The sequence below is a fragment of the Cavia porcellus genome, unplaced genomic scaffold, assembly GCF_034190915.1.
Source record: "Cavia porcellus strain 051 isolate PalLab524CR breed Dunkin Hartley unplaced genomic scaffold, mCavPor4.1 scaffold_32, whole genome shotgun sequence".
Taxonomy (NCBI): Eukaryota; Metazoa; Chordata; class Mammalia; order Rodentia; family Caviidae; genus Cavia; species Cavia porcellus.
The window spans coordinates 39710079-39736157 of record NW_026947515.1 but is presented as its reverse complement, the minus strand read 5'-3'; the positions used below and the strand labels follow the sequence as shown (position 1 = coordinate 39736157).

At 48.4% G+C, this 26079-nt stretch overlaps 2 protein-coding genes across 7 annotated transcripts in view; both read left to right on the top strand.

Moving 5' to 3' along the window:
• Nucleotides 1-6084, top strand: part of LOC100724915 (cilia- and flagella-associated protein 52) — a 42819-nt gene extending 36735 nt beyond the window's left edge. Inside the window, exons 11-14 of one of the 3 annotated variants that reach the window (XM_003466213.5) lie at nucleotides 827-978; nucleotides 3122-3224; nucleotides 4367-4478; nucleotides 5519-6084. In XM_003466213.5, the coding sequence (XP_003466261.1) occupies nucleotides 827-978; nucleotides 3122-3224; nucleotides 4367-4478; nucleotides 5519-5694 (543 nt within the window). In that variant the 3' untranslated portion in view covers nucleotides 5695-6084. The remainder of the gene's footprint in view (nucleotides 1-826; nucleotides 979-3121; nucleotides 3225-4366; nucleotides 4479-5518) is intronic. The other 2 variants (XM_063241998.1, XM_013148701.3) reach the window with 2 other exon arrangements.
• Nucleotides 6085-7621: 1537 nt separating this feature from the next.
• Usp43 (ubiquitin specific peptidase 43) overlaps nucleotides 7622-26079 on the top strand; it is a 67238-nt gene continuing 48780 nt past the window's right edge. For 3 of the 4 annotated variants that reach the window (XM_063241996.1, XM_023563535.2, XM_023563534.2), the window contains exons 1-3: nucleotides 7622-8212; nucleotides 16043-16174; nucleotides 25513-25616. In XM_063241996.1, coding sequence (XP_063098066.1) covers nucleotides 7706-8212; nucleotides 16043-16174; nucleotides 25513-25616 — 743 coding nt within the window. In that variant the 5' untranslated portion in view covers nucleotides 7622-7705. Of the gene's footprint in view, nucleotides 8213-8321; nucleotides 8487-16042; nucleotides 16175-25512; nucleotides 25617-26079 lie in introns of those variants that run through there. The other variant, XM_013148702.3, reaches the window with a different exon arrangement.

Genomic DNA, 26079 nt, shown 5'->3' with positions numbered 1-26079 from the left:
GTGTACTTGCAACAGAGCCTTTATCTATTAAAGGTCATACTATAGTAACTAAATGACTTTCCTTTATTATTAAAATTAGGATCACATGCTGATTATTCCAAACTTGGCGTATAGATGTTTTATTACCTATGAGTTTTGTTTCAGGAGAAAATGTTTGCACTGGAGAGTGAGTTTTGGGTTCCACAGGGTTGAGAACCATTGGTTTTAAGTGATTAAGACTGAACGGCTGATATGAAAGTTTAAATATGGTTCTGGATGTTAAGAAATTCCCTGATGGCCCTGGAAATCAGGGGGCAGGCTCAGCGGGAATGAGGAGGCATCTGCCCGCCCTTGGTTTAGAGGAGGCCGTCATAGGACCGATTTTCCTAGTGGGTGTCTGCTGAAGTTCTCAGCCTAGAAGTGGAAGCAGGTGTAGAACCACTGGTCCCATTTCTCAGGTTCCGTGGAAGATGACTGCATCTCGTCCATGAATATTTTTTCCCTCTAACAAAGCATTTCCGCTTCCCCCAACCGAGATGACAACAGGACCTTAGTATGATGACACACGACTGTAATCCCAGCATCCCAGGAGGCTGAGGCAGGACGTCTGCAAGTTTGTACCCAACCTGGGCACCTCAGCTACCCACTGAGACGCTGTCTCAGACTTTAAAAGGAAAATGGGAGAGGGCCCTAGGGAGATAGTTTAGTGGGTCCTGGATTTACTCCCTGGTACAACGAAAAAATAGTCACAGACACTGCAGCATGGAAGGCTTTCAGGGTCTCTTTTGATCCTGCGCCTTTCAAGGTCCCAAGTTTGTACTGAGAACCTGTGCTTTGGGTCCCCCAGGTGAGGGTGTGGCAGATCGGCTGCCAGACCCAGAAGCTGGAGGAGGCCCTGAAGGAGCACAAGTCCTCCGTGTCCTGCATTCGGGTGAAGAAGAACAACGAGGAGTGTGTCACGGCCAGCACGGATGGCACCTGCATCATCTGGGACCTTGTGTAGGTACCCGGGAGGGGAGGACCCAGGCCACTCGGCAACCCCAAGCGTGCCAGCGCTGCGGGAACAGGGCTGGAGATTCTAAAGGTGGGCAGAGATCACATCAAAGTCAAGGCAACAGTACATGGACATTCGTTCCTCAGCAGCCCTCGGTCTCCTGTGTGGCCAGGGCTTACAGGTGCCAGCGGGAAGGGAATAGTCTCTAGGAAGAACCAGGGCATATTCTGGGCAGATAGGGCAGCAGCTTTTGGGGTACCTACAGGCAAGCGTTATGTAGCTTGCACAGATTGAATTCTAGCAAGGGAAACAAATGAAGGAGGCTTGCAGGTTCCCTGGTCACTGGGCGCAGCCACATGAGGTCCAGAATGTGCTTGCCATGGGAGGGGACAGGAGCGCCATAGGTTTGCCCTTGCCCTCAGCTGGCCGAGTTCCCGGGACTTCTTATATTGTGTGCATACCACACCCCAGCGAGGGTGGTAACTGCTCAGCACACCGGACCAGAGCCTGTGAACCCCGTCACGGGAGTAACTCAAAGGATTTTCAAAGGTGATGTTTGAATCACATTTGATTTTGGAATCAGACTCTATTCTCCCACGCCTCCTTCCCATCCTCCTCTAGAGACCCGAGTAGGGGCAGAGAAGGAGGAGACAGGCGAAAGAGTGTAAAATATCCTCGATGTGAGAGAGCAGAGACTGAGAGCTGAAAGCTAAGACAGAGCACCTTTTATTTCCATGAAAGCGCACAAGCAGCCAGTGTGGTGGTGCACACCTGTGACCTCAGTGCTCCGGAGGAGAACACAGGACAGCTGGGAGCACAAGGCAAGGCTGAGCAACTGAGGGAGACCTGTAAGGTCTCACAACAACACAATAAAAAGAGCCCAGGCTGGGCCTCAGTTCTCCTCGTGCTCCGGGCCTGGTACTGGGGCTGGGAGGAGGAGAAGTTCAGCACGGCTGTCTCCAGACCTGTGTGTCTCCAGCTTGACCCTCAGTCACCTGGAGATCATGCGGAAATGTAGATTTTGGCCCGACACCATCCTGGTAGAAAGGATCCGTCTACACTTGACCTTTCCTTCGGGAAAATGGGTAATAACAAGGGAATGTTTAAGTTTGTGACTGCCTGAGATCCTTAGAGCCTTTCTGCTGCACAGCAGCAATATTAGGTTTATCTGTACTAAAATCTTCAAAACTCAGCTCAGCTTCCATATTTGGAAACTTCCTAGTGAGGAGAAAGTGCCAGGGGAGATTGGTTTTTGCTTGTTTGTTTTGCCAGGAGAACCGGGCCTTTGAGAAGGTTACCCCCAGCACTTCTTCATGGAAGGAGAAATGATACGTATTTCTTGCTACTGATCTGAAAATCTGATCAGCATTTTCCAAAATCAGGTGCTACTGGAAAAGTTTATGCAGTATTCCCCAAACTCCTAGAACTCCCAAACCCAAAATATTTCTGGCCCTAAGCGTTTTGGTTAAGGAACATACAACCTGTCTAGCACCTAAGGCACGAGTTCTCAAGCTGTAGTGCACGTAACAGTCAGCTGGAATGCTGAGTTCAAATGCGGATCCTTGGGTCTCCTCCCAATCTACCCTGTCCAAATGTCTGGGGGTGGGGCAACAGCATCTATTAAAAATCTGTCCCCACTCTTCGATACTTAGCTTATGGGAGGCTCCACCTGCCTCCAAATGGTGGCCTTGGGAATGAATATAATTGTGTAGGAGACAGCACATTGGCTGAGAGTGCAGCCCCTTTGACTTCCCTTGATCTGGAACTTAAAGTTCCTCATTGAGTTCTGCACTCTGTCTTTAGAAAGGGACCCTGCTCTCTGAGTGCTGCTGACAGATGCCATCGGAGGAGACAGACGTAGGGAGGACAGAGTAACTAGATGTCAGATTTAGAATGCTGGGGACTGAACCCAGGGCTTCACACACACAGGGAAACAGGTACTCAGCTGCCGAGCCACATCCCCACTCCAGAAATCTGTATGGGAGACTCCAAGGGCTGCTGTCAGCACCTGTCTCCCAGGAGCCATGGGACAAGTCTGAGAAAGATAAACCAAACCAAGCGTGAGCCTGTGCCAGGTGCACCTGGTATAGTAAATGCAATTTCAGGTCAGAGAAAGTAGACTTTCCAGCTTTTGAATCTACTTTTCAGGCGTCTTAAGAGGAATCAGATGATCCTGGCCAACACCTTATTCCAGTGTGTTTGTTACCACCCTGAAGAGTTCCAGATCATCACTAGTGGGACGGACAGAAAGGTGGGCACAGCTGGCTCTCCACAGTCACGCATTCAAATCAGCTCTGAAGGACAAAAGTACTTTGGGAAAAAGTTTACACCTCTACCGAACATGTACAGACTTGTTTTCTCTACATCATTATCTTCAAACACATTATAACACAGCATTTACGTTCTATTAGGTGGTACAAATAATCTAGAGATGACTTCAGATACACAGGATGCCAGACATGGCGGTGCTCGTCTGTAATCCCAGCACTTGGAAGGCTGAGACAGGAGGGTTGCCATGAGTTTAAGGCCAGCCTGGACTCGATAGTGAGTTCAAGGAAAGCCTGAGCTACACAGTGAGACTCATCTGAAAAAAGAAAAAGCAAAAATATAAGAGAGGATATGCATAGGTCTCTGCTAACACTATACCATATTATAGAAGGGACTGAGTGTTCATGGAATTTTATAGCTCTTGGAGGGCCCTGGAAATACCCTTCTGGCCAATACCCATGCATGACCATTATTCAAAGAAAACCCACCTCTCTGTCCCTCCCACCTAATCCCCATCCCCTGCAGGAACCAACGTAATCAGTCTGTCCTTAGACCCCACCTTAAGATACCCCTGTGGACTGTTTTATGGCTTTGGGGCTGCAGGGGAGGTTGGGAAGAAGGGTGGTTTCCAGAGAAGGAGCAGCCAGCTGGCGGGGTGTGTGTGACTGCGAAGGTCACTGTCTCTAGAGCTCTCTGTAGCAATCTTTCCCAACCCCGCAACCCACACGGGAAAGAAGGGACTTCTCCTCCCAGCAGGCCTGTAGCTTTGCTAGCCTCCTCTGAGAGCTGCGGCGGAGGCAGAGGCAGAGGCAGAGGCTGGTCTCTGGTTCACTTTACATCTTGCTACCCTCAATCTGCTTCGTCTTATCCAAAGCTCTTTCTGTCCCCATCCAGGTTTATCAGCATATCAACATCTCTTTAAATAGCATGCAAATTGAAAGACCAATACTAAAAATATTAGACTGGCTTCTCCACCCCCGGCTGCAGCCTATTTATAATTTCAGCCAATAGCATCCCGTGATGTATTTTTCTACCTTCTATATAAAGTGGAGCCATCTTTTGTAGCATGTGTGTGGTGCTTCCACCGAGCTGAGTCCTGCCTAATGCTGCTTGTCTGCCCTGCAGATTGCTTACTGGGAAGTATTTGATGGGACAGTTATCCGAGAGCTGGAAGGTGCCTTGTCTGGGTCAATAAACGGTATGGATATCACACAGGAAGGAGCGCACTTTGTCACAGGTTAGTCCTGGGACAAGAAAAGAGAATCAGTTGTGGTTATTTAGTGGGAGGCCGTTGGAATAGCTAGCAAGAGGTGTTAAGGGGGATGCGGGTCTCAACAGGACAACCTGTGTGGCTGGGAAAAAATCCAAAAGTGGCATCTCAGTGAGAGGAAATGCCGGGATAGATACCACAGTGTCCCAAATAGAAGGGAAGCCTTGTGCTGCTTTTTGTTGTGGGCACCGATGGTGGAAATGGGCCTTCAAATGTCACAGGCCAGCAATGGTGAACCTTTTAGCATTTTCAGTGATACAGACAGTACACTGTGGCACGTGTGCCCTGGGTTCGCCACCACCCTCCAGGCTTTCCAGGTGTCTTTCTGTACAATTTTCTACTGAATCCTACACGCTATTTTTTTCCTCAGTACTAGCCATCAAACCCAGAGCTCTCTCAGTGAGCTACATCTGAAGCACTCTTTACATTTTTTTATTTTGACTCAGGGTTTTATTAGGTCACCAAGTTGCCCAACTAGGGCTCAACTTGGTACCCTTCAGCCCTTGCTTTTCAGAGTTTTGGGGTTACACAGGTGCCAACATGCTCAGCCCAAACAGTCTCTTTCGTTTCCTTTCATTGTTGAGTGATACGGAGCCCTCCCCAAATAAATGAATTAACCAGTATGTTGGGGAGATTTTTACCATACAACACACATACCAGAACAACGTCAATGAATTAAAGTTTCACAAACATATCGACTGGAGGCGAGGAACTAAGCATGCTGTGATCCCAATCCTAGGTGTATGCGTAGACCTTTAGGGGAAATACTGCCGTTTGGACTGAACCAAAATGCTATTACCTGGTAGGAGGAAGCGTGATTTCACCTCTCTGTGTATCTTCACCCCCCAACTTACTACAACTTGCAGATTTTTTATAATCAAGCAAAAGTCTTACATGTGTATAGATTCTTAAGTCGACACGTGGAGAATTTGTTAAAAATGAGATTGCTGGTTGTTTGGAACCGGAGCTGTTTCTATCCTCCAGGGCCACCTAACCATGTTTTTCAGGTGGACGTGACCATCTGGTCAAAGTCTGGGACTACAACGAAGGGGAAGTGACTCACGTTGGGATGGGTCACAGCGGCAGCATCACTCGCGTCCGGATAAGTCCGGGGAATAAGCACATTGTGAGCGTGAGCGCCGATGGGGCCATTCTGCGGTGGAAGTACCCGTTTGCCTCCTGACGCTGCTGGACCCCAGCTGTCCCTTCCCTGTGTGCAGCCCTGAGCGCTGGATCTGGACAGTCCAGCGCTAGTCTTGATTTCTCACCTCTCAGTTTTTGCTCTTCACTCAAAACGTTTTCTCCTTTCTAGAATGCATCTTGCATTCCTAACTATACCTTTAAAAAAGGTACATTAAACAAAAAAATCTGTACCTTAAACTTGAAATACGTTCAAGAACACTTTGTGCAGACCGTGATTTTAAGTTTTTATTATGAATAAATTTCCCAGTTGTTAACGTCCTGTTATCATCTCTTTTTTTTTTGTGATTCTGTGAAACCCACAGACTTCCTGCATGATATATCCACAGGTACAGTATTGTTATCTTCCAAAAATAAAGCAAAGTGAAATTCCCTTCTGAAGCATCTCTTCCTTAATCAAGCTATAGGGAGCCAGAGAGGTTTGAACCCAGATCTCTGAGAAGCTTCTAAAAAATACTCGGCCCTCTTTTCTCTTTTGTCAAGTGAGAATGACTCTCTCTTAGGATTGCTGTGAGTTCCAGGCCAGTGTAGACTTCCCAGGAGACCTTGTCTTAAAAAAAAACCAAGACATGCCCAAAACAACAACAAAAATGCTCAAAAGTCTACTGCAAAAATCAAATGAAATCATGTGTTAAAAAATGAGGATTCCTTACAGAGGTGTGCTTTTGCAAAGAAAATACATGTTGTGGTGTCTTGAGATTCTCAAAGAGGAAATCACAGAGATGCTAGAGTGGGTCCAGGGCTTACCACCGAAGGCAATGAGATGGACCTTAAATACTAATCCTTCAACAGTGTACCTTCCACAGGAAATGCAGGTAGCATTTTCCAAAACACTTCAGGTCTCCAGGTCACAGCTCATTCTTATTTTCTAGGCTATTCTTTAACTACTGCAATCTCATGGATTCTCTGAGAGAATTGCTGCGACCCAATAGGAAAGATCAAAGAGGATATTTAATAAGTGATGATCACTTATTTATCAAAGAAGTCACATTTCAGGGTGCCGAGGTAATACTACATCTTGCTGATTTCTTTCTGAGCTAGACACTGATGAGAAATTCATTTGGCGACATCTCACTCTGTTAATTATAAACCTGACAGTTTGGGAATAAAGTGAGTAGAGGCCCCTGGCGGTCACCCCAGGGTCAGGGGGGGCGGGGCGCACTGGTTCTGATTGGGCAACCGCGCAGCCGGACTCGGCCTGGAGCAGAGCGCAGGCCGCCGCTGGGGGGCGCCCCCGAGAGCTGGGAAACCTCCCGCCGGCGAGCGCGCAGCCCGGAGGAGGCCGAGCCGGGCGGGCGCAGCCAGTCCGAGTTCCGGACTCCTGCGTGCGGGTCGGGGGTCCCTCCCCCGGCGGGGCCCGAGCCCGCTTTACACTTAGAATCCGGACGATCAGGCCTCGTGAGTGTCTGGAGAGTGACCTGAACCCCGCCTGTGACTGCAAAGCAGCACACACACTCGCGGTTCTGGGGTTTGTTCGCAGACCAGCGCGCGCGCTCGGCCCCCGCAGGGCGCCCCCTGTGCGCGCCCACCCGAGCCGGGAGGAGCCGCCGTGCGCGGCCGCGCCCCACACCCAATCCGCCCCGGGGAGGCCTCCCCGTCCTGCGTCCTCGCGGGCGTGACCTCGGGGAGCTTGGCGGGGGGCAGGTGGGCAGTTTCCTGGGCGCTTTCCAGGGTTCCCTTCCGTCATCTGCACGGCTGGAAGGCTGCGCGCGGAGCGGAGCGGAGCGGAGGTGAGCTCCAGGCCCGGGTTTATAGGAGTGAGGCGGTGGGGACTGGACCGCGCCGGCTCGGGGCGGCGGGGAGGGTCCGGCGCTGCCCGCGAGGCCGCCGCAGCCGGTTCCCGCGCGGGGTGGGCGGGGCTGCCCCGCCCCCGGCCCCGCCCCGCCCGCCGCGCACACCTGGTCTGCAGGTAGCTCGCGCGGGCGCCTCTCCGGGGCTGCCCGGGCCTCGGGAGCGGCGCTTGCGGTACGCAGGCCGGGGGCCGCGCGGTGGCCATGGAGGAGCCGGGGTCGGGGGACGCGGCGGGCGGGGAGCAGCCCGCGCCCCGGCCCCGCCGCCGCCGCTCCCTGCGCCGCCTGTTCCACCGCTTCCTGCTGGCCCTGGGCAGCCGCTCCCTCCCCGGGGAGGCGCCGCCCCGGCCCCAGCCCCAGCCGGAGCTCGGCGCTGGCGACGGCGAGGGGGGCTTCGGCTGCGCCCCGGGCCCGACTCCAGCGGCCCCCGGGAGCCCCGCCGCGGGGCGCCCCCCGGCACCCCAACCCCAGCTCCCCGCGGGCGACGGGGCGCGGCCGCCGGGCGCCCAGGGCTTGAAGAACCACGGTAACACCTGCTTCATGAACGCCGTGGTGCAGTGTCTCAGCAACACCGACCTGCTGGCCGAGTTCCTGGCGCTCGGGCGCTACCGGGCGGCGCCGGGCCGCGCCGAGGTCACCGAGCAGCTGGCGGCGCTGGTGCGCGCGCTCTGGACCCGCGAGTACACGCCCCAACTTTCCGCCGAGTTCAAGGTAGGCGGCGAGCGCCGCGCCCGGGGTTGCGCTCCGGGGAAGTGCGCGCCCCTCCGGAAGGGGCTTTCCGGGCGCCCCGGGAGGCGCCCTTCCCCGCCGCGCCCCGCATTCCCCCGCTGTTTCCACGGCATGCGTTTCGCCACTCCTGGATATAGTTGATCAGTTAATTCCTCCCGGGTACTTTGAGCAGGAGCGGAGAGGTTTTCGTGGAGCCAGCGTTTGTGCTGTGAAGTCTTGTGCGCCAGGGCTCCAACTCCAGATGGTTAAGCTGCCGGTGAGGAGCGTTAGAGCCGGGGGATCATGGAGGTCCCCGGGGGACCCAGCCTAGACCCCAAGGAGCTCAGTGTCACAGGCACGGGCAGGAAAGCGGTGTCGCTGGAGGTCAGGAGGTAGACAAGGGTCAGGAGATCAGGTACAACCTGTGGGCGGTGGTAAGGGCTGGATTTTAGTCCAGGTGCTGCTGAACTGAACAGAGTAAAGACTGGCTTCTATTTTAAGCAAGACGGACGCTAAGAACCCGTGGGACATGTCCTGTGGTAAATGACAGAGAAAAGGCAGTATGTGTGCTGTTTTGCAAAGGTCAAACTTATTTTTTCTTTGAGACAGGGTCTTGCTATATAGTTCAGGTTGACTTTGAACTCACTTTGTAGCCAGGCTGTCTTAGAACTCACAGCAAACCTCCTACCTCAGCCTACCTAATGCTGGGATCACAGGCCGAAGCCACTATGCCCGGTTGTTATTTTGTGTAGTGTAAATTAAATCCCCTACAGTGTGTTGGCATGGGTTGTACATTTATCATCTACAGAATCGCAGTCTGCTTGCTCAGGGTGCTAGGAGCTTGTGAGACCTGGTAAATTGTGTGTATCGCATCGCTGGGGTTAACGTGAGATATGGGTTTGAGGGGTCCCTGTTGGATGAAAGACCTCCTGATAATTGGTGCTCATGGCTTGTTTCCTACTAAAAACCGCAGCTCTGGACAGAGCTTGAGCTCCTGGCAAAGTAGTGATTGTTCTTCTTGGGGGAGGGAAACCTGTCCGTGTTCATTCCACAAGCATCACGGTCTTGAGTTTCAGCCCCAGAAGGCCGTCTTGGCCCTGTGATCCTCCACCTTCTTCTCTCCTGCCTCCATTAGTGAAGAAACCCTGTTTTGCAGCTGTCATAAATGTTTCTTTTTTGCACGTAAATGTTTCTTTTTTAGGCAGTATGTATAAAGGTTAATATCAAAGTGGCCATGACTTTGTGACCTTGAGCAAGTGGCTATAATTTTGTAGCTCAATTTTTCTCATCCGTGAAATGGGATTGTGATATTATGGGCATTATCACAGAGTTGGTGTGAGAATTTAAAACACTACCTGGTCCCTAAGAAGTGTTCATTATTCTAAAATTACACCTCCTCACCACAGAGGCCTAGGAGGGAGGTATCTTTGAGTAAGATTTCCCTTGCATTCCACCCCAGTTATAGCAGTGACAAGGGAGAGAGTGTAGTTTGTAAAAAATTCAAATTAGTAATCATCGTCAGTGACTCATCAGGATTTTCTTTCTCTCCAGCTGTCAAATACCGAGGCTTGGGATACACCAGTGAGCCTCGGGGATTGAAGCTAATTGTTGTTAATAGGTTAATGAGGGAGGTGTAATTCGGGGCAGGTGGTGTTTCTGGGACTTTCAGGTGACCAGCCCTGTGGGCTTGAGTAGAGGATTCCAGACTCAGAGCCTTTAAGCTTGAGGAGTTGAAGTCTCAGTGGGCTTTTTTTCTGTTTTGTTTTACTTTTGACTACTTTTATTTCACTAAGGATGAATCATTCGTTCAGTCTGCACATATTTAGTGAACATCTAGACATGCAATTGGAAACAGGAAGTGTGCAAGGGAGGGTTTGCACACACCGAGGCCCTGTGTCTGCTCCCCAGAAGTTCGTTCTAGAGTGAGAAATGGATGTTAAGGAACTGGTCACCGATCACGAGGAGAGCTGGTGACGTGTGTTAGGACCCGTGTCTAGATGTCCCCCCAAAGCCTTGCGTAGTCATAGGTGGGGCTTTTCAGAGCTGGCTGGATCTAGAGTGTCTGATTGATCATGGCACAATGCTAGGATCTCAGCAACAAGAGAAAAGTTACGACAGCATGATAGAAGGGGGAAAAAATACACGGTGTTGTGACAGGTGTGGCAGGTAGGTTTGATTTGATTGGGGGAGTGAAGTAAGCTTTCTCCAGAGCAAACCAACCACTGAGTTGGGCTTTGACAGCTCTGTCAATTAAAGCTAGCAAAGTGCATTCCAGATGCTGGGAAGGGAAACTGCCAGCCACTGGAGGCCCTGGGAATGAATTAGCAACAGCCTATGGGCAGGGAGAGAGAGGCTGGGGAATTGGCTCGGGGCAAAGTGCGCAGCATCTTGTTAGGGAAATGTGAAGGACTGCAATATTGAGACCCAGGTGGGCCCAGTGAGCCGTTACTCCTGCTCTCCAGCGCTGCAAGTGGGGTTTGTGGTAATCCTCCTTCCTGACTCCGGGGCACCCTAGCCTCCCGCCCTGGTAGGACCACTCTGTTTTAAACCCAGCAAATGAATTAAATACATGAAAATATTTCTCCCTACAGTATTAGTATTGTTCCGTGCTTTTCTAATGATATAGTTAAGTGTATGTATTGAATGAAATTGGTAAGCGTAAAATATGAGGGACCTGTAGTTCCACCCTCCGGTAATAACCACCGTGAGCATAGTGATGCATTTCAAAGTATACTCAACTGGAGGTTCTAGTTTTGTATTTTGCTTTTTTCATATAAAGATTGTCATAAAACTTTCCCCTGGTCACCTACATATTCTGCAAAATTTGATTATTATTAGTCTTTTTTGGAGGTGCTGGTATTGGACCCACAGGCTCAAGAATGTTAGGTAAACACTTCCAGTGAGCCACACCCTCCAGCCTACAAAAACATGTTTTTGTTTTTTTATCTTTTTGAGACAAGGTTTCACTATACTATGCAGTTGGGACTGGCCTTGAGCTCACTTTGTAGCCCAGGCTGGTCTTGAATTTGGAAAGATCCTCCTGCCTCAGCCTCCTGAGTGCTAGGGTTACAGGCATGCGCCACCACGTCTGGCTTTTTCAAAACATGCTTTTTAATGATTGTACGTTATTAAATAAACCCACCCCCCTCCTGTGGAGACCCTGGTGTACTATTAACAGTTTTCCAACCGCCACACAGTATCAAAACTTCTTGGGTTTAAATCCTTGTCCGCAGCTCTGATCATTTCCACAAACTTCTGCAACTATAACTATATAGTCTAAGCAAAGATACAACTTTCACCAATCTGTTCACCTTTTAAGTCAACTTTATTGTAATATAAATCAAGTACACTTATGTGTACTCATTTTAAGTGTAGAATTTTATAAGTTTTACCAAATGGGTGAACCTGTGTAACCAGAGTAAATGAGCCTCATTGGGTTTTATTATTTTTACAACCCATATTGACACTTCGTTTTCCAAAAAAGGTTTTGGTATACTTTTTTTTTTTTTTTTTTGGTACCAGGAATCAAACTCTGGACCTCGTGCTTGCCGAGCAGGCGCTGATGCTGCTGAGCTGCATCGCTGGCCCTTTGTGGTGTATTTTCTTGGCTCTTGATTATTGCTCTTGCCAATCTTCCAGCTCTATGAAGCTCATAATTGACAAAAACTGTACATAGTATGTATCATGATGTTTGATACACATGATATACATATAGGTGGTGCCAGTTAACATGTCGAGTAATTCACATTCTTGGGATTTTTGTGGTGAGACATTCAGGATCTAGTCTCATTGTAATTGTCAAGTGTTGTAATACATTATTATACTTACAGTCACTGCTGTGTAAGTCTCTATCACTTAGTAATTTGTTGAACAAGAAGTAGCGCCTTTTTGTTTTCGTTCCATTGTTTAGGAGCGAGGTGAGAGATTTCCCATGTTGCGTGACTGTTTTGTACTTGGAATTATCTATTCATGTTGTATGTGGTGTCATCTGCCTTGGTCTTAACGATCTTCTTCTTCTTTTTTTTTTTTTCCTGTCTTTTTGAGACGGGGTCTCACTGTGCAGTTCATGCTGGTCTTGGGCTCACTTTGTAGCCCAGGCTGGTCTCAAACTTGCAACGATCCTCCTGCCTCAGCCTCCTGAGTGCTGGGATTACAGGCGTGAGCCACCACGCCTGGCTTAAAGATCTTATTATAAGGTCCTTCAACCCTTTGCCATATTTGCTACAGATATTTTCTGCAAACGGTCTCCTTTTATCTCCTAACCCAACGTTGTAAGCTTTAGATTTATTTATGTGATACCTTTTGATAAATATTCTATTTTACATACTTGTAGCTTTTCCCTAGTTATATTAAGGATTTAAGCCATCTGGAACTGAGCTTATGTGCTTAAAATCAATTTTAGCTCTACAGTGATATACTAGAGGCACTGCATTTTAAAAAACAAGGATTCCTTCTTCACTCTTGGTTTTAGAAGTTCTGAGCAACAGCAAGATGTAAGATGGAAATGGAATAAAAATATCAAACAAAGAAAATTGCTGAGATGATTCTAGAAATCCATGCCTTAGAATTATTGTTGATATTTATGAGATCAGATATAAATTAGGAAGTCAAAAGCAGTAACAATTTGGGATATATAAAACTTAGATTTAATTCACCCAAACAGAAATATGAACAACTAACAGTACTTTTAGTAAGAAATATGTTAAAATTATCAGTGTTTAGGAGAGAGAAGCCATGTACAGAATGTCATATTGCAGGGTAGAAATACCAAATATGTTTCCTGAATACTATTAGCTTTAATGCAATTCCTGTTGTGTTTCAGGGGACTGTCCATGGGACTGTCTTCTATGGGAATCATATATAAATTCTGGAATGTGTCTGCCAGAACTTTATAATTGAGAAAAAAACAATAAAGAAAAATATTCATTGTACAAACAATTGGAACGTACAAATGGAAATGACAGAAATTGTCCCTGACCCCATAATTCTATGTTTTTGGGGGTTTTTTGAGACAAGGTCTACTTGTTCAGGCTGGCCCTGTACTCACAACAGTCCTCCTGCCTCAGCCTCCCAAATTCTGGGATTACAGGTGTACACCACCATATCTGGCTGGGTACAGTATTTTATCTATTTATAAATATCTCTAAAAAAGCAGTATTTTTTTGGAGATATAAATATTTTTATAAATATTAAAGAGTATTTTTTTAGAGATATAAATATCTCTAAAAAAGCAGTATTCTTTTATTTCATTTTTTTTTCCTTCTTTGGTGCTAGGGATTGAGCCCAAGCTCTCACACATAGTACACATTTATTTATTACTAAACTATATTCCCAGCAGGGCTGGGTTTTTTTCTTCTACTCTAGACCCCTCCCAACTTTTTTTTTTCATTAGTGGCTCCTTAATCCTAATTTTAAAGGCCATCTACTATAAGTGTCCCATCATTTTCCCCAAAACAACTTTGATGCACAAAGAGGTGTCCTTTCTTATAGCTGTCATTTTAGGCTAAAGGGATATTTTTATGATCCTAATTTATCTGTTGTCAAATTCTTTCTGGGGCAGTTTCCCAGCACCAGAGCCAGGCTAAGATGAAGATGACCGGTCTTTAAGGATTATTATGCTTAGCTGGAAGGGAATGACTTTCCTATGAAAGGGAAAATGAGAGTCAATACCAGGCTGCTGTGCAGGAAAGCGTGTGGGGGCCCGAGTGACTTGTGCACATCCCTAGAGACAGGGGAAGAGGTAGCTTGGGACTGTGGGGGGGGGGCAGAAGGGTGAGGAAAGGTTGGAGCCCCAGCTGGGCTGGGAGAGCCCAGTGGGTCGCCAGGGGCAGGGCTTCTCTTTAGGTAGGGGTTAGCGGCTGGGTCAGGAGGAGCCCGGATCGTGCTGCCAATGAGACTGTATGTTGGGGAAGGGTAGAGACATTTTGGAAGTCGGAATCCAGACAGCCTGACAGCAGATCTGACAGCTGTGGATGTGAGGGATGCCTTCGGAGGAAGTGCTGACTGCAGACATCCTAGTTCCGAGAATAACTATTTGATATTAGGGGTTGAACCCAGGCACTTCACACTGAACTACATCCCCAGCTTTTTGTTATATTTTTTATTTTGAGGCAAAGTCTCAATAAATGACTGTGCCGCCCAGGATGGTCTCAGTCTTGTGATCTTCCTGCTTCAGCCTCCCAGAATGTGGGATTACAGGTACCGCGTGTCATAATCATGCCTGGCTTGAATAATTTTTCAGTATAAATATATTCCAACCTTGCATGGGACATATTTATTTCTACTAAAACAGGCATTCATTGTTTATTTGAAATTCAAATTTAATTGGCATCTTTTTTTTTTTTTCCTTTCCAGTGCTGAGGATCAAATCCAGGACCTCACAAATGCTAGGCAAGTGCCCCACCATTGAGCTGTACCTCCACAACCTTTCTTTTTCTCCATTTTTATTTGCTAAATTAGCAGCCTTCTCTGGAGGTCAAAGTGCAGAGAAATGTAAGGGAAGAATCCAGATGAATGGAATCAGAATAACGGTGTAGAACAAACATTAATTAGACCTTGAATTTCGCTTTATTCCATGCAAATGTTTTCTTTAAATCTCAAGGGAAGAGTAAAAGAAGGCCAAAAGCTCAGGCCATCTGAGGAACGTGCCGTGGTGAGGCTGGTCCTGGTCCCTATCTTTGCTCACATTGGTTGCTCGGGCCGCCTGGGATGGGGCTGGCGGTGTGGCAGGCTGCCGCGGTGTGCCCCTGCACGCGTGCTCACACAGATGGGCTTTGCTGACATCCAGTTGTTGGTGTTCTTGCACGTGTGTAGCAGGAGTCCCTAGGAAGGTGCTAAGGGGTGGCTGCGGGTGGCCGTCTCTTGGGAAGGGACCAAAAAGCAAAGGAGACCGTGCAGAAGGGAAGGTTTTCTTTCTTCTTTTTTATACTTTTAATTCTTTTAAAAGAATAGTGTATATCTACATTACCCTTTGAAATAAACTTCGCAAAAGCTGGAATAAGCATTCCCTCAAAAGATGACGGAGTTGTTACACAGCTTAACCAAAGGACATACAAAAATGGCAAGGGGCCACGAGGACAGGGAGTGGTGTCTGTTTGGAGACAGGGTCTTGCTCTGCAGTTGAGGCTGTGCTTGAATTCTCTGTGTAGCCCCAGCCTGGCCTCAAACAGTGATTTTCTATGCTCAGCCTCCCACCCTAGTGCCGTGTCCTATGCTTAGCTCTTTTTTTCTCTTGCTGTCCCCCAGTCCCCCCATGGAGCACTGACTGAGCTATTTTATGGTCAAGAATTTTATAGTCTTAAGTTTTCATCCATATTTGAAAGGGGCGGTTTGGGAGCTACGTCCATTGTATTTGAAGAAGTTGGTTTTGCAGGGAGTGTGGTCACTGCCAGAGAACGGAAGCCACGGGTGTGAGTGGAATTGGTGGGGGACAGAATAGGACACAAAGCCTGAGGTCACTGGAGAGAAACCCTGTGGGGACAGACCGATGGCAGGAAGGCCACTGCCACCTGGGAGACCCCAGCGAACAATAGATGAGGGGTTCAGGGAGAACAGATGGTCACCAGCATAAAAATATTCAGCAGGAAACCCTGTGGAACGTAAACGGATGGGACGTGTTAGCAGACCTCTGGAAAAAGGGACTGAGCCTACTCCAGGAATGCTCAGACCTTTTGGGAGCAGGTATCAGCAGGAGAAAACATTTTTACCCCAGGTCCCTTGTGAGCTGTCATCCCTGAAGGATGGATACTTGGTGGCTTAGTGCTTCTGGGACTTTGCTCTTGTCACTTGTATGCGGGGCCAAAGTGACCTTTGTTTTTCTCTGTTTCCTTTTAGAATGCTGTTTCCAAGTATGGCTCCCAGTTCCAAGGCAATTCCCAACATGACGCCCTGGAATTCCTGCTCTGGTTACTGGACCGCGTCCACGAGGACTTGGAGGGCTCGTCCCGAGGGCTGGTGTCCGAGAAGGTCGGTCCCTCTCAGAACAATGCGTGACATTGAAATTTCTGGCTTTGTTTTTCCCTTTGACTATTTACCCAGCACCTTAAATTCCTGTGTGTGCTGGAGACTGCACACACAGAGTGTTCCCTGCTTCCTCCTTTCAACTTGTTCTTTTAGACAAGGCATTTCCTCCCACTGCAGTGTGTCTCATCTTCCTTAATCCCAGAAATAATGAATAGGGCTCGTACTTTGACAAAAAATGTTTCTTTCTGTCTGTGGGCTTTGTATCCGTCCGGCCATCTGAGACCATGAGGGCTATTCCTTATTATTTCTAGATGGTGCCGTTGCTCATCTACGGTTGCTTTTTCTGTTAGGCACCCTGCAGAGCAGCAGTGCCTAAGCTTTTCTTTCAGTTCCCAGGATGGAGAGTTTTTACACTGTGCACTTAGCATTTTCGGTTTTGATGAGACTTTGCAAAGAGGCAAGCATCACAATAATCTGTGATAGCCACAGTTAATTGGTACATCAGCTATTTTCTTTATGGACTTTGCTAAATAAAGATCAATAATAGCTTATGCTTTAATATGATCCCCTTGTCTCCCACTTAAAAAAATAGAAGTGAATGAAGTTATTATGAGTGGGCTGGGGGTTTAGCTCAGCGGCATAAGCGCCTGCCTTGAAAGCAGGCAGTCGTGAGTTCGATCCCCGGTACCGATAAAAAGGAAAAAGACAAAAAAAAAAAAGCACTGAAGTTATTATGAGTGATCGTTACCATAGCGGTATCTGTGAATATTCTGCTGTCATTGAGAAAGCTGTTTCTGTAAGCTTTGTTTCTGTCTTTTGAGTCAGGGTCATGGTCTGTAGTTCTGGGTGAATTTGAACTCATTATGTAGCACGGGCTGGCTTCAGACTTGTGGCATTCTTCCTGCCTTAGCCTCCAGGGGTTCTGGAATTAAAGGCATTTCGCAAGCTTTGGTAATTAATCAGTAACACATTCCTTTTGATATGTCTCATGGCTGACCCAGGTATAGCTCTGAGAACAGCTTTATCATTTTTTTCTTTTTCTTTTTTTTTGAGACAGAGTCTTCTATGTACTTGAGGCTGGCCTTGAACTCACTATTGTAGCCCAGACTGGCCTTGAACCCGTGCCAATCCTCCTGCCTCAGCTTCCTGAGTGCTAGGATCACAGACACGCACCCCTATGTCAGGGTGCATGAATAAACTAAAAAGCCCCTGGGAAGTGGATAGGTTGCTCAACCATTACCTTCCTAGCTCTTTATGAATTTCTGATTAACAGGGGAGGAATGTCCTAGGAAGCTCAGCCTTTTGTTCTGTTTTGAACTTGTTTACACAACCAACTGTTCTTTTTCTGATTCTGTAGTATTTTATGGTTTTGCTTTGTTTTCTTTTGTCATGGGATCTTGCCTTGTATTCCCGGCTGACCTTGGACTCACTGTGTAGCTTAGGCTGGCCTCAAACTAGAAGCTGCTATCTTGTGGCCTCAGCCTCCCAAATGACTCTTTTTTTAGGAGGGGATTTTTGTTATTGGAGTTTTGTTTTTGTTTTATTTTGGGTTTTTTTGGACAGGTTTTTACTGTATAGTTTAGGCTGTCCTTGAACTCACTAAGTTTAGCTCAGGGTGGCCTCAAACTTGTAGTAATTCTCCTGCCTCAGCCTCCTGAGCCTTTACAGGTATGTGCCACTATGCCCAGGCTTTCTGTGAAGCTTTAGGAGGAGGAGGAGCCCGTGACAATATACAGCCCATGCATCAGAGAGGTTGCGTAAACTTGAAACTGCACAGGTAATGGAAGGGGATACAGGATTCTAGCTTATTTTTTAATTTTGAAAATGATTACCCCAGTGAACCTCAAAATGCACAAATGAAACAAAGCCAGTGATCATCCAAACAAAACCTGGGAGAAACATGCACAATATGGTTATGGAGGTTTCTCTGGGTTATGGGTGATTTTTATTAACAGTGATTTTTCTGGGCTGGGCATGGGTGACACACACCTATAATCTCAGCACTCAGGAGCTGAGATATGAGGATCCCCTCAAGTTTAAGGCCATCCTTGACTACATAGTGAGATGGAGGCCAGCCTGAACTACAGAGCAAGACCCTGTCTCAAAACACCTAAAACAAACATAAACAAACCATAGTGATAGTCCATCAATCTTATTCACACCCTTTTATTTGAGAGAGATTTAATTTGATCAAATATTTCGGGTCCATTTTAGAGGAAGACTTTTATTGGCTTTTATATCCTGTAACTCCCAAGGATGGAAGAAGCCACAGGCAGAGCTGGATCCAAGGCCCTCGGGTGATGTCAGCAGGCCTTTGCCTGTCTCTAGCTGCATCCCCTCCCGGTCTCCCACACAGCAGCCAGGGAAGCCCCTCAATGCTTTTCTTCAGAGCCTGGGATTCTAGAAAAGCCCAGGACAGAGTCTGATTATCCCTGCTTGGTTCCCAGATCCATTTCTGGGCACATGGCAGAGGAATGGGATATTCTGATTGGGCCACAGGCCTGTGGGGTGAACATGGGCCAAGAAGCACTTTCTAGAATCAGCACCATTTGCTTTTCAAGGTGCAGGGTGTTATGCAGGTAAACAGCCCAACTATATTGTGTACTCCGAGTGTTTAAGGGAGTGCTTTTTAAAATCACAGTGTGTTCCAGATGCATTCAGATACTGATTCTGGATGTTTCTGGTGAGCCACGCATCCGGCTTGTGCTCTTCAGGACTTATTTTGCTTCCTGGTGCATAGTAGACGCTCAATAAACTTTTTTTTTTTGGTACTGGGCATTGAACTCACAAACTTGCTCTTGCCTGGCAGATGCTTTGCTGCTGAGTTATATCCCCAGCCTGGATAACTCTTAAATTAATAGTTCCATGCTTTCATATGGATAAAGCTGACTCGTGTAGTAAAGGGAGATTTCAGTGAATTAAGTTGTTAAATGACTCATCTCTTACTGGGTGGAAAGAGAGCCCACTGAGCCTGGGCCTGTCTGCTCCAAATCCAGTGTGCTGGTCACCGTGTGAGTGATTCATGGCTTCTTAGTCACCCGATGAGGGAGCGGAGACTAGGGATGGGTCGCCCCTCCTTGTGCTGCTGTGCAGGAGAGGCCTCTTCTGTTTCCCCCTCTGCCCTCCCAAGTCCTTCCTACCTGGGAAGTGGGCGGACAGATGACCGTATTAGCTCCCGTTACTATGATAAAACTCCTGAGACGGTTTAGAAAGAAGCACGGCTTGTGTTGCCTCATAATTTCCGAGGTTTTGGTCTGTGGTTGGGTAGATCCATTGTTTGGGGGGTTCTGGCAAGGTCAAACACGGTAGCCGAGACCCCAGGATGGCAAGAGCTGCTCGTGTCCCCCTGCTGGGAAGTGGGAGAGAGTCCTGTGCAGGGCTGGGCCTGCAGTGCCCTTTGAGGGGACATCCCTGCGACCCAAGACCCTCACCGGGTTCCACCCCCACGAGATTCCATCCCTAGTACACCACGCTGGGACAAAACCTTTCACGTGTGGGACTGTGGAAACATCCCAGGGCCACGTGTGGGTCTTCCACGTAGCCTTCAGTTTTCCTGTGCAGTTCTGTGGCAGCAGGAAAAGTCACTGGGCTTAAGGATGGGGAAGATCACAGCGAGTGAAGTGACTTGTCCTAACCTACGCAGTCAGTAAGCTAGAGAGCCAGAACCCAAATCTAGAAACGCAGCTCAGTACCAGGGTTTCTTCACCTCAACACCTTTGACAGCTTTTGAGATAGGGCCTCACTGTGTGATCCAGGCTGCTCCTAAGCTCATGATCCTCCTGCCCCAGCCTCTCAGATCCAGAGCATACCAGTGTAACCATCATGCTTGGGGGCCCATTTTGACATTCTGAGTAGGTGATGCTTTGTTGGAAGGGCTGTCTTGTCTGTTGTAGCATTTGCTCTTACTCAGGAGATGCCAGGGGCTGTCATCAGTTTCAATAAAAATGGAAAGTCTCCAGGTATTGACAAATGACTCCTGAAGGATAAAGCCACTCTCAATTGCAAATCACTACCCCAGGACCTCTGTCCTTAACTGTATTCCCCCAAACCTTCCTGTGAGACAATCTGCCAAGAATTCTTTTTAAAAAAAAAATAGCTTCAGTAATAAGTGAAAACAGCCATAGTTGGTCTTCCAAGTTCGTTCTTTTTTTATTCAAAGTAGTTCTGAGAATTGGACCCAGGGCCTTGTCTTGGTAGGCAAGTGCTCTATTAGGGACCCACATCCCCAGCCAGCCCCAAGGATCGGTGTGCCCTGTGACAGTGTTCTCCACAGGCAGCCAGATCGCCTCAGAAGGAACATGAGATTGTCATGCTCCTTCCCACACTGCTTCAGTGGCTTCTTTTAAAACTGAGCATAAAATCTAGACTCTTGTGTTGCTGACGTGGCCCTAGCTGGCAGTTCTAGCTAACCAGTCAGCCAGATTCTAAACCCCTTGCCCCGCTGACCCACTAGCCTGGGACCCCTCAGCTGCCCTCTGTTTCTGGGCCCAGTATGTTAGGGGAATGGCATTCTGCGGGCATGTCCAGGGCACAGCTGTTGGCCATAGACAGGAGTGTAACCGGCCCTCGCTTGTCCCGATGAAGGCAGAAAACATTTTTTTCTCTCTCTTGGAGTCAGATCAAAATCCACGCTGAAGTTTGCACTCAGAAAATCAGGCTGCCAGGAGGCCTGGCTGGGTGTGCTTAAAGGTAGAGAGCAGAGCTCTTGCGATTACCTGGCATGAAGCTTCATTTCCCCTTTCTGAGAAGGAGGGTTGCCGTCCTTGGCGTAACTCCGAATGATTTTTCATTTTGAGGTTATTTTTGTTTTGAGGACATAGGAGAGCCGTATAGCTAGATTTATTTGTCACCGGAATAGAAAACATAAGCACCATTTTTCTTTCCCATTGCTTTAATGATGCTCAAATGTTTTCATCCTGCAAAAAGGATGTGTTTTTACTACCCTGTAAACACCAACACATAAGCAATCTTTCTGGCAGTTTGTCCTCCAGAAAATGCCACTCTTACAGAATAAGGAGAAGGGCAAAGCTGGGCAGAGGACCAGCAAACCAGTATGTGTCAGGTACCCACCGTGTGCCAGGCAGAGGCGTCTGCCATCTCCTGATGTGTACGAGAGTGCCATGATGTTGAAGGTGTCATTCCCCTTTGGGATAGAAAGAAGTCTCGAGAGAGATCACCGAGCTATGTGCTCAGTGGAGTTGTTAGCTGACCTCATAGTCAGTCATGGTGACTTCAGCTTCTCGTCACCCGGCTTTGCTCAGGTTTTTCTTTCCGCACGTCACTCCAGGGTGATCCCATCCACAGCCAGTCCCGGTTTCTTGCGCTCCTACCTTGATGGGAAGCTTCCTAGGTCATTGTGAGTTCTTGTCGCCAACGTGAGATGACTCAAAAAGGACGAATAAGAGAGGACCAGGGTGGGGCACGGGGACTAGGAAAGCCTAAAGAATCAGGTGTGTAACAGCCCAGCGTCAGCTCCTCTGGGAAAAGGAGGAGCCTCGGAGGCAGGGTGCTCGGCTCTGTGGCATGGCCATGACTGCTGGAATCTGTCGCCTTTGGCCGCTTTGCTCATGATCCACATTGAGAGCAGGAACATTTCATCAGTGGGATGTGGGTCAGAGACCTGTATCCTGACAGGGGTGCAGGAACCCTCGTGAGGGAGCCCTTTCCCTCCCAGGAGTAGATGCAGGGTTCCCAGAGTTGGTGCTCTTCCCACAGAGGCGGAGAGGGTCCTGGAAGTGTCCCAAAGCATCCCACTGTCCACTCTGCGTCCAAGCTCACTGCACAAGCTTGCACCTTTATGTGTTTGTAGTTAGATGTCTCTGTCTGGATGTCAACGAGTCACCCTCAAACTTGCCGTGTCCTTCTGAAGCCCACTGCTTCCTTTGAGGTGCCCTCTTCTGCCGATGAAACGGGTATTGGCATCAGATTGCAATTGGAGTCTAAGGTCATCTGTCTCTTCCCTCCTGCTTCCTGGTCAGGTGCAGAGCCATGAGATGTGCACAGAGGGGTCTTGAATCCACCCTTCCTCTCATCTCTTGGTCACCTTGTTACATGGACCCTTAGCCTCATTTTTCTGTGTTTTAATCTCTAAATCTATTCCCTGCAGTGGGATTTGCTCCCAAAGCATGTGGCCGCTGTTTAACTCAGAACCCCCTGGCTGCTCCCCATTAGGACACACTGCCACCTGTGAGTGCTGTTCGCTGCTCACTTTGGGCCAAGCACTTGTTCATGAATATATTTAACTCTTCAAAAGCTGCCATCAGATAGACATTATCATGATCTTATTAGAGGGTAGAGAAATTGCTGTGGTTTGGCCGCGTCTCCCAAAATTTCATGTGCTGGAAGGTTATTCTTCAAATTCATATGATAATAGACTTGAGGATGGGATTTGGGGAGGGGGTTAGGGTTAGATAAGTTTATGAGTGTATCTCCATGATGGCACTAACGGCATATTAAGACAAGGAAGAGTGTGAATACTCCGTCTGTCCGTGGGGTGCCCTTCCCTATTCTGTAACGCAGCAGGAGGGCTCTCCCCAGGTCCAACACCATGCTCTCAGACTTCCCATCCTCCAGAGCAGTAAGCAAAATAATCCTCAGTTCTTTATAAATCACCCAGTCTTGGGTATTTTGTTACACCAATAGCAAATGGACTAGAAGAAATAAGAGTAACTTTTAAACTCATAGAGGTTGAATAACTCTTGAAACCAAGCCTCAGCGCAAGGATTTGAACCCAGCAGTCTGACTCCGAAGTCTACGTTTTTGACGCTGCTCCTCCGTTGTTCACTGGAGCAGGTGCAGTGGTTTCATAGGGAAGCCCTCCCCAGTGAGAGGCCAGGCTTGCTCCTGAGCTCCGTTTTAATAATCTTCCCTTTGTATATCCTGTATTCCAGCCAAATTGGGCACAATAAAATATTGGGACAAATAAGAGTGACCATCCTGAATGCATTTATCTGTCCCGATATTTTATTATGAAGACGATCATAGCATGAGAATGTTGAATTGATTGTATAGTGAACGCTCGTCCCTGTCACCTAGAATCTGTGTTTTACTGAACTTGCCATACTTAGCCTCTGTGCATTCTTGCATCCATTCATCCCCGCCCCTCTCGCTCTGTTTCTCTCTCTCACTTTTGCTTTTCTCACTGTTCTGTTTTGGAATGCACTGCACATGTTGGCACACCGTACCCCAGGGGTTTCATGTGCATTCCTGATGCCTGGCTCCATCCTCTGCTTCCCAAATCCTTGAACATTCACTGAACTCCACCGGACCTTCCCCTGCCCTTCTACCTGTGTGGTCCTCTAACGAAAGCTCCTTGTTTCCCAAGGGGGTTGGTAGCACAGAAGACCCCAAAGGGCCCACGATTGGTCCTGGGTCACAGGGTCCACAGACACATGCAAGGTGTATCTGCACTATTACCGTCTCACTTTGGGAGTGGAGGAGAAAAAATGTCTAAAAAGACTCGAAGCACAACCCGGTAGTTCTCAGCAATCCGGGAGGCTGAGGCAGGAGCATAGCAAGTTGGAGCCTGGTCTGGGCAACTTCGTGAAAACCTGTACTCAAAAAAAAAAAAAAAAAGTTAATAAAAAAGGGCCTGAGGTGTAGCTCATCGTGAAGCCTTGGGTTCAGTCTTGTGAACCATTAAGGCATTAAGGAAGAGAAGGAGAGATGCCTTGAAAACTGGGGGACATTGCTCTCGAGAACCTTTAAGAGCTGTTAGGGACACAGAGGGCCTGCTGTGACACATGTGCACAGGTGTGTCACCTCTGCTCTAGGCATCTCTTAGGTGTGGCTAGAGCTGAGCACTCACATAGATAATTCAATATTTTACCAAATAGCTTTGGATGGTGAATAGCTCTGATTGGGGATTGTCCTCAAACGCAGACCTTTCAAGCACAAAGATTTTTGCATATGGAGGCCATAATACGTGCTTGGGTCCCTGTGTGCAGGACTAGGCGGATAGGGTCAAGAGTGGAGAGTAACGTAGGGAATCTAGAAACTGGCATAATTCATATTGGGCGTGGTAGAGGGCCATTGGGTTTGGTGGTAAACAGGACAGGCGTGAGCCCTAAGGTAGGCACGCTGAACAGTGACCTCTGAACTGTCAGATCCAGAGTCCAGAACCCTTTAGTTGCTCCGTAATACATGCCAAGGACTTTACAGGCATGATCGAGCTAAGGGTCTTGGGGTAGTTAAATTGGATGCCAGAGCGAGGGGTTAATTCAATATTGTCTTTATAAAAGAGGCGTGGGGAGCCTGGAGGCTCACGGGGAGAAGCTGACGGGGACAAAGCAGACAGATTTGAAGATGCTGGCCTTGAGGACCAGAGTGATGGGGCCACCTGCCAGGGACTCTGGGCAGCCAGCAGAAATTGGAAGCAGCAAGGAGTGGGTCCCCCCCACCCCCTCGGGGTCTCTACTGGGAGTGTGGCCCTGCCAACGCTGTGACTCGAGCCTTTTATGCTGACTTTGGATGTCTGGTCACAAGAACTGAGAAAATGCGTTTGTTGTTCAGAGCCGTACTCGGTGACGGTTCGCTGTAGGAGCTGTGGGGACCCAGCACAACTGCTGTATGTGGAACGAAGGGAGCTCATGCATGAAATCATACAATTTCAAGGCTGCTCTGTCTGAACGATGGTGCACACTTGGAGGAAGCCAGGCCTGCTGGAAAGCGTGGGCAGGGAGCGTTGAGTGGGTGGAGGCTGGAGAGCTTCGGGGTGACTCGGCTTGAGGTGATGATTGCCCACCTGAGTGGACATACAAGAGGCATTAGTCAGGGAAGGCCTGGGAGGTAAGATAGAGAGGGGCCGTCCCCCCCAGGGGTGGATGAGTGAGCCTCACCAACCTTTACACTTTTGTTTTGCTCTTCTGTTTTTTAAAGTTTTTTCAGACAAAGTCCAGACTGGCCTCAGATTTGTGGCAGTCCTCCTGCCTCAGCCTCCCAGGTGCTGGGGTTACAGACATATGCCCAGCTAGTTTTGCTCTGTTCAGACAGATGCATTCTCTTTCTCGGGGATTTTGGGAGACCAAGAGATTGAAAGAGTACTAATGTTCAAGTTAGACTCAGAAAGGTGACAGGGGCCCAGAAGGAAGCTTTGTGGCCTGGAAGCAGTCATGTGATATCCAGGAAGGTGAATTTTGTTTGTTTGTTTGTTTTATGAAATGGGGGTCTTTCTTTTGGAGTTCAGGCTGACTTTGAACTTACTATGCAGCTGGCCTGGCCACAAACTTGCAATGATCCTCCTGTCTCGGCCTCCTAAGTGCTAGGACTATAGATGCACGCCACCACACCCAGCCAGGCAGGAGGACAGTACCTAATCTTTTTCCTTTCCTGTTCCTTTGCAGCTGCTGCCTGAAGCCAGTAAAATCCCTGAGAACCCCCAGTCGTCCTCAGCACAGCTTCCTCTGGGCCAGAGCTTTGTGCAAAGCCACTTTCAGGCACAATACAGGTAGGACCGGGTGTCTTTGCACTCAGAGGCTCAGCGCACCTCATCGCCGGTCACCCCTTTTCCTGTTGGCACTGAGCGTGAAACTGCACAGCCGCAAAGCCGTACACACACATCCCGTCACCTGCGTGAATTCCCGTCAGTCTCTGGCTCTTGTTCTCTCTCTGGTTTTCTTTTCCTTCTTCCTGTCTGCTGGGCCTTTTATTTCCCCTCGAAGCAGGGGCGATGGAGAGCAGTTCTCCAGTGAATGCGGAAGCTGGACCATCACTAGCAAGCAGCCCCGCTGAAGCTGGTGAGACCTTGTTTACTCTCTGTGGCCTGAGAGCCCAGCTGAGCGAGTCATGCTGGGCACACGCTTTCCTGCATTCTGCAGGACACAAAAATAGATCAGATTCTGTGCCTGTGACTTTAGAGAGCGTGTGCTCTTCGGACACTTGTGTGTAAAAATATGGGGCCCCATGGGCAG